This window comes from Colletotrichum navitas (assembly GCF_030913465.1).
Source record: "Colletotrichum navitas strain CBS 125086 chromosome Unknown LY79scaffold_160, whole genome shotgun sequence".
Lineage (NCBI taxonomy): Eukaryota > Fungi > Ascomycota > Sordariomycetes > Glomerellales > Glomerellaceae > Colletotrichum > Colletotrichum navitas.
The window spans coordinates 45,765-53,330 of NW_026850706.1; the positions used below are offsets into that span (position 1 = coordinate 45,765).

The 7,566-nt window shown below is 45.0% G+C and overlaps 3 protein-coding genes across 3 annotated transcripts; 1 reads left to right on the forward strand and 2 right to left on the reverse strand.

Annotated features, from left to right (window-relative positions):
• Positions 1-479, reverse strand: LY79DRAFT_572665 (uncharacterized protein). Its single transcript, XM_060559390.1, has 2 exons — positions 114-479; positions 1-68 (listed from the first exon to the last, which is right to left on the reverse strand). The coding sequence occupies exon 1, from the start codon at positions 330-332 to the stop codon at positions 174-176; it is 159 nt and encodes a 52-aa protein (XP_060407343.1). The 5' UTR covers positions 333-479; the 3' UTR covers positions 1-68; positions 114-173.
• A 709-nt stretch (positions 480-1,188) lies between these two features.
• On the forward strand, positions 1,189-2,547 carry LY79DRAFT_572666 (uncharacterized protein). The gene is made up of 3 exons (XM_060559391.1): positions 1,189-1,511; positions 1,578-2,180; positions 2,233-2,547. Exons 2-3 carry the CDS (start codon positions 1,686-1,688, stop codon positions 2,473-2,475), a joined length of 738 nt encoding a protein of 245 aa, XP_060407344.1. The 5' UTR covers positions 1,189-1,511; positions 1,578-1,685; the 3' UTR covers positions 2,476-2,547.
• A 450-nt stretch (positions 2,548-2,997) lies between these two features.
• On the reverse strand, positions 2,998-5,284 carry LY79DRAFT_529372 (GMC oxidoreductase; the record flags this gene model as incomplete). The annotated part of the gene is made up of 8 exons (XM_060556108.1): positions 2,998-3,701; positions 3,779-3,859; positions 3,926-4,139; positions 4,208-4,455; positions 4,514-4,640; positions 4,695-4,956; positions 5,025-5,055; positions 5,113-5,284. 8 exons carry the CDS (start codon positions 5,282-5,284, stop codon positions 2,998-3,000), a joined length of 1,839 nt encoding a protein of 612 aa, XP_060407345.1.
• Positions 5,285-7,566: the final 2,282 nt, after the last annotated feature.

Below are 7,566 nucleotides of genomic sequence, written 5' to 3' on the forward strand. Positions count from 1 at the left end.
TTAATATTTATTAATAATATATTTAAATAATTACTTACTTTTAGTAAAAATATAATAAAAAGTAGGACTAGGTTAAGACAAGTAGTAACCCTATTTTCCTAGTGGTAACCCTATTTTTTTGCCCCCTCCGTAAGGAGGGGGTGTTTAGCTTTAACAAAGGCTGACTAACACCCTCAGGTAATCTGTCGCCCTGGAAATCTGTCTACACAGGTAGAAGCTGGCGGCCTCCCAGTCTCGCAGCCGGAGGGTTGTCTCTCGCGACTCTCCAAGAACCATCGCGGCATCGCTGATCGGGCGTTGGTCATTCTGCACCGCCTTGTGCCTGGCACCATTAGCTGCCGGGTGCTTCTCTACGCCATGCGACAATAACTGTCCGCTGCGCCCTTGTCGCCATCCAACCCGAACCAACACGGGATTCTGTCAGCCGTCTTACTGATGAAAGCCTGGGCATCAGATGCCTGGCCGAGGGGGAAGGGGTGGGTAAGGGGGGGTAAATGCCGTGGGCCTTCTGCCCCAACGCGGCCACCGCCGGGGGGGGTCGTGGATGTTGTCAATGCCAAAAAGTTTGGCCCTCCCTGGGTACGTACCCGTCCACTGCCGGTATCTAGGTACAGTAGGTAGGTACTTAGACACCCAGGTAGGTAGGTACGTAGATGACACTGTGAGAGGTGATACCTTCCAAAAAAGGCAAGCACCTACCTACTGGTACTACCTACCGGTACTACGTACCTCGTCAGCCTCCTCCCGCCCCTGCATCGCGAAACCAACCGACAGAAACAAGCAAGCACAACCGCCGCTATAATGCTTGCTGCTGCTGCCTTTCCCTTCATACTCTAGCATTAGGTTGGCATTAAGCATGGCAATCATCCTGGGCCCCGACTTCGACTTATCTGACTGAGTAACTCTAAATAACACGCGTATTCTCGCATCCTCGAGTTGAGATTCCAGGCTTGCCCTACCTACTAGGATTGATCTCTAGTGGGTCACGGCACCACATGCCCCTGCTCGCCCTCGCTCCGAAAGACTGGAGAACGCGGCATTGTAACCTCTTTAGGAAATAGCTCTACTACTGCGCCGTAGCCTTTGCGTTCTTTTACCCGTTGGTTTTGGACCCCGCTACTAGTCGTTGAGCTCGTTTAAACCATCGTACTCGTTTACTACGAGAACATGAGCGTGCTCTTAAAATCCGATTGGTCCGAATTTTGTACCATTTCACTAATCGATATCGTTTCACATTTTTTCGCGCCATCAGCAGGGAGGCGTCTGTCTGTCGTTTAGGGATGCTTGCTTGTAGCTCGTTCTTGATGCCGATTCTGCCAGCCGCGTACTGGTCTTTGCAATGGCGCCAGATGATGCTGGTTTCTCCACTGCCGGAACGCATTGGACGCCTGCCATTGAAGTCAGCTTAAACGTTGGAGTGTGTTTGGGCTTAGCAATAGGCGCATTGCAGACTGACTGAACGGAGTGTTCCCGGGAGTCTATTTTAATACGCATCGCGTATCATTGACATTGTGAGAAGATTTTCGTAGCAAGTACACTCTTCAACAACTCAAGGTTTCTGACATCTTAAATTTTAGCTATTCATCCTTGCGATCTTCATCCACACATACATCGAGTGTCTTGCACATAATACCCCCAAAGTAATAATCATTTGTACCTAACTGGAAGTCACGCCACTCCATTCGATGATATACGCACAAAGGACCCAAGGCTTGGAGCACCAGTCCGCTACATACCACTTCGCTAAACCGACCCAGCTTCGACGAAACCCCTTAGCGTACTTCAAGCCGTTACTAGTAGCCCAGTTGCAGAAATTTGGGGCTCAAGGACACCTTGAAGAGACAGTTGATCTGCTCTCCGTCAACTTCGTGATGTCTATGCTCTTTAGCGACATCCGAGGATTCATCAAGCAACACAGAGGTTTCCCTCGTTTCGTGCTCACGGTCGAAGATCGTAACGACAAAGCTGCATCCATATACAATGGCACACAGCTACCTTGCAAAAGCCTAATCGGTGCGGTCGTTGAGAGTCATGATAGCGATGCCAGGCTCTTGAGCGATGCATGGAAGTTCTGGGTCGGCGAGTGGTTAATCTCCATGTTGAAGGACTTGGATGGCTCGTTCAATTTGTTTCTGAATGATAGGTTAGTCGCTGTATGGGCCCCCAACACAGATGATAAGGTTGGTAGACCCTACTGAAGCTCTATTTGCGTTGCCAACTAACTTATAGTAGGAGATCTTAGGATTTGACCTTAAGGATTCGAATACACTTGCGATCATCGCTAGTTTAAGGAGGGGTCGGTTGACAGTCAACGGGTCGGAACAACTCTTGAACGCTGTGTGTTGCAACATGGACACGGTGGATAAGTCTATAAGAAGAACGCGTAGCAATCAAGAGGAAGGGCGTCACATAGTATTATCCACCGCCATGTGGGTGACTCACATAGAAGGATGGTTCACGGTCCATTCCTCGTAACCTTACAAATAGAGGAGGCCTGTGTGTCGTTTATATTTTCAACTTCAATTTCTAAGTTATCTAAACAACCGGCTCTAAGGACATCCTATAGAAGCTGTTACTTATGAGGCTCATTAAAACTGTTAAACTACCACGGCACATTCCTTATGCCCAATGACTCGCCTTACGCAACCTGAAGTGTGTCCAAGTAGAGGTATGAATAAGGCTAGGAGGATTCTCCTTCTATAGGGGATCGCACACTCATTATATAGACACTATCGTGGTTATAAACTTAGAATGACATAGCTCAGCTAGGAAACTTAGACTTCTTTAAATTAATCAGTTTCTTTAGTATTAGGCTGTGTTTCAGTGAGCTTAACTGGATACTAGCATCCTCACCACGTTGGGCAAGTCGTTAGCTACTAACATTTTAGCTCCTAGCTCTACTATCGTTCAGTAGTTCAGCAAAGTGTATGTTTAAATCTACAAGTGCCCACCCTTGATTAAATCAGCAGCCTGTTAACGTTAGCAACATGAAGCACGTCACTCCTTCAATTTTGAACCTACCCTTTCTCCGATAGCGTACACGGTGGCCTGTGTGTGTGCGGAGATCAACAGAGGGATGACACTCGCATCTGCGATCCGCAAGTTGCTCACGCCATATACGCGCAGCTCAGTGTCCACAACACCTCCCTTCTCCAGCGGAAGCAATGCACATGACCCACCAGGATGAAGGAACGGCTGGAGAACCGACTTTGTGTTGTCGAGTATCTCATCGTCTGTATCGTAATCTAGGCCGGGCAGTGTCTCCACCGCCTCTAATTTTGCCATCGCATCTGTGGCCATCAGTCTACGGTTATAGCGCACCATTTGAATCAGGGCTAGCGCGTCGGCGGGGTGGGCAAGAAAGTTGGGATCAATAACGGGCGCGACGAAGGGGTCGGTCGAATTGAGCTGTATAGAACCTCGGCTCAGAGGGTGTAGGAGAACATTGACGATGTTTGTGCCGCCTGATAGGTATATGAGTTCCATCCCGGCCGTCGTGCGGTTCTCGTGTGCCGCCTTGATAACTGCAACTTGGTCGAGATAGCCGGCTCGTACTGTAGCATCGGTGTCGTCAGGAAGGTAGAGCGCCGACTGAGCCGGTTCCATCTGCGAGACGATTTTATGCCCTAAGTCCTCGGTGCTGCTGAAGTTGAGAAAAGGAATGAAGGCCATGGCGTTTGGGATGCCTTCGGTCCAGCGGCCTAGCGTTGTCCCATGTAAGATTATGAAGCAACCTAGGATATGTAGGGCAAGGATAAGATGCGGTGTACTGTCTTACCTGTGCGGTTCGCGTAATAAAGCCGACCCTGCTCGGCGTCCAATGTTGCGTTGTTAGTCAAATCACTCGCTGTCAGGAACTCTGGGTTGACTGAAGCTCGTCCGTTAGCTGCCATCGACACTATGGCTCCTCTTCAAGAAAACGCACTTGTCCATGAAGTTACTCCTCCTGCGTGGTCTTGCAAGTTCTGACCGACACCCGGAAGATCAACGACGACGTCGATTCCGTGCTGCTGTAGCAACTTGGCCGGTCCAATACCCGAGAGAAGAAGAATGTGGGGCGAATGGAGCGCCCCGGCTGATACAATTACTTCTTGCTTGACGTGCACGGTCTGCTTGACATCATCAGGTGATGTGGCGAACTAAATATGGCCAGCCGCTGGTTAGATTAACCGCCAGTTATTGGTCTCATCGAAGTGTTGGATCTTACTTCTACGCCGGCGATGGTAACCTTATCTCCTTGCTTCTCTGAGATCAATCTGGTGACCTGGTGCTCGGCCAAGAGGTGAAGGTTAGGTCGATTTACAGCCGAATCATAGTACGCAATGCGCGAATCGCAACGAGACTGATTCGCGGCGTTGAGGGAATGGGTCGTTAGGTAAGCGCCCATCGACTTTCCGCATCCTTGATCGAGAGGATGTTGAACGCCAAGCGAAGCCATACCCTCAAAAAAGTCGGCTGTAATGTTGAGTTAACTTGACTGCTCATAAGGATGTATGAAATAGACAACACTTACTATACTGAGGATATGCCCACTCAAGAAAGCTGGATTGCACCGGTCCAGAAGTTCCATGGCACTCGGGGTCGTATGTCACTCCAAAATCTATGACCTTGTCTTGTGGCGGTGGGTTGAATGTCTCGCTCTGGTGACAATACAACATTAGGCCAATTTACGTTACAGGTTCCGTTCAACACACCTTCTTAAAGTATGGCAAAAGAGTCTCGAAGTCCCAGCCGGGATTGCCGAGGGCGGCCCAATTGTCGTAGTCTTGAGGAGTTCCTCGGTCGAAGACCATACCGTTCATTGAAGTGCCGCCTCCTACGACATGGCCCTGGGTGTAAACCATAGATTGGCCCTTAAGGTTGGTCTGCGCAACTGTGGTGTGGTTCCAATCATACTTGGTTCCCTTTTCACCATTATAGAAACGGGGAATCATGAAACCAGCTTCGTAGTGATGCCTGTTGCCGGCTTTAGTTTCTATTGACCTGTGTGACAGTCAATTTGCAGTAGAATGACTTAGACTTACAGCGGCCCAGCTTCAATGACAAGAACAGTTTCTGCTCTCCTGTCAGCGAAGTGCACTGTCTCACAAGGCAAGCATGTACGCTACGTACTTGTGCTATCCTCAGATAGTCTGTTGGCAACAGTCATTCCACCTGCACCGGCGCCTACGACAACGTAGTCGTAGGTGTCTGCAACGTCATCTCTTAGCAATGAGAATGATTGAGCAGGATGTCCATAGGCAAGCTGGGCAAGGCCGGTCGCAGCGAGGATAATAGCTTGCATCTTGACAATATAGCGAGCGGCGAGTTCAAAGTAGAACAATTGACTGCAGGATGCTGAGTTTTGTCATTTGCTCGGTGTTCAAGTCTCTATTAATGTATCCTGTGGCACTGTGATAGCGGTTCAGGAATCTTCGTGACGGGTTCCCCAGTGCCATAGCGAGCGCTCTCCCCCACTTCCCCCCCGCTTTTTCCAAGTATGAGATGACAGTACAGAGTACAGAGTATCCGTACTACTCCGTCTACGTAACATTCGAAAACGATGCATTGTCATATATCTCCGAAAGTGAGGCGTAAAAGTGGATAGGGGTCCACCAAGGGATTATTGAGGACATGTGGCAAGCAAGGGGATACGTCAGGCACCCAGCTAACAATTGGTCGAAGATATCTACGGTGCCAAGGCGGTTGGTTATTCCCCCATGACCATGCCCCACGCACATACGAAATTAGATATAAAACCACCTATAGTATCACTCGGGTGACAAAAAACAGGATACCTTTCTCCAACACCACTAGAACACCACAACTACTATTAGTCTAATAGCCTGTCATTTTCCCTTCCTAAGCTCTTTTTCTTGTATTCAACACCTTTAGCCTCAAAAATCGGTGAGCGACTTGTAATTGTGCCTTTTTGAGCGTTTCAAGGGCTGTAGCCTGTTGCGGTAGTGGTAGTAGTAGTGGTAGTAGTAGTGGTAGTAGTAGTGGTAGTAGTAGTGGTAGTAGTAGTAGTAGTAACAAAGGTTGTGGTAGGTGTGGTAGGCAGTAAAAGATAACCTGTTTTTTGTCACCCGGGTGAGTATGTACATTTCAGCTCGGCCGTGCAGCGAGAGTTCCACATCATCCCTTGCTTACATCTGCTTTGCGCAGAATACGCCGCATCTAGCCGCCGCGCAATACCAAAACTGTTTGCCACATTCTCATCATCTTTTCCAGTCAACTTATTACAAGTACTGTAGCTAATCTCAACATTGCCCTCAAGAACTTCAAGCACAGTACCCTTTACGTTTAAGAACAAAGGCTACACCGCCCTTCTTCTTCTTTTTAGTCTTCCTAACAAAGAGACCAACCCTTAAGCTCTAGCTATACAGGACTTGTATCACCACAGCAGTCTTAACTAGATCTGTCTACTTTGCCTAGGTGCTGTTTGCTAGTAGTAAAGACAGCAAGATTCTCTTTACTTGTTACCTAATAACACCTTTCCTACTATACAGGATATCTAGTAAGTATAAAGTTTAGATATCAGTAATATAGATAGTCTAGATCAATCTAGTGCATCTGAATTACCTAGTGAGGCTAGAAGTTGCATATAGGTAGGCAGTAGAGGTAGTGAAATAAGTAGTAATAGTGGTAGTAATAGTGGTAGGGCTAGTGGTGTAGATGTAGGGGTAGTGTATAACTAGGGGGTTTAAGTTAGTATTTACTCACTTGTCGTGAAGCTGGAATAGCTTTATGTAGCTAGTGCCAGCAGCGCCGCCACAGGATGTGGCGTACCACCTGCATAGACTATCTAGAAAAGGTATTTCTACTACTTCTCTAGTTTATACATAGTTTCTTAATAGGTTAACTACTTTTCTCTTATATAATAAGACACTATAGTTTATTATAGTTATAAGCCTAGCTTTTATATAAAGAAGCCCTTAGATATTATAATTAAATCTAGTGTCTATATCTCTTAATCTCTTATTTTAAAATTATTTCTTAGTTAATTTTAATCTATTAAGTTACTATAACTAAAACTAAGAAGTTAATAAACTTTAATAAGTTAATTAAGCTAGTTACTAAGTATAATTAGCCTAAGTAGTATACTATACTTAAATATTATACTTATAGTAAGAATTTATAGGACTATATTAACTTAAATACTAATTCTTAAAAAAACCTTATAGATAAGCTAAAATACTAGTTATTTAATAACTAGCTAGTAAAATATAATAAAGATAAGCTATTATCTTAATAGGCTATAATTAAAACTATAAATATTATTATACTTTACTTAATTAAAAGTATATAAAAAAAGAATATTAATAAATTCTTTAATAAAAAATAAGTATATAAAAAGATTAAGGCTTAGGTTTAATCTATAGTTAACTTAGTACTACTTAGCCTAGCTTAAATAAAGATTTTTAATAAAGTAACTAATAATAAAGTTTTAAACTAAAAAAATATATTACTTTAGGCTTTAATTAAAGTTTTTAAATAATATTATACTTTAAATAACTTTACTATACTTACTTTAGTTTATAAAGAGTATCTTATAGTACTTATAAAAGTAAATATAAATATTAA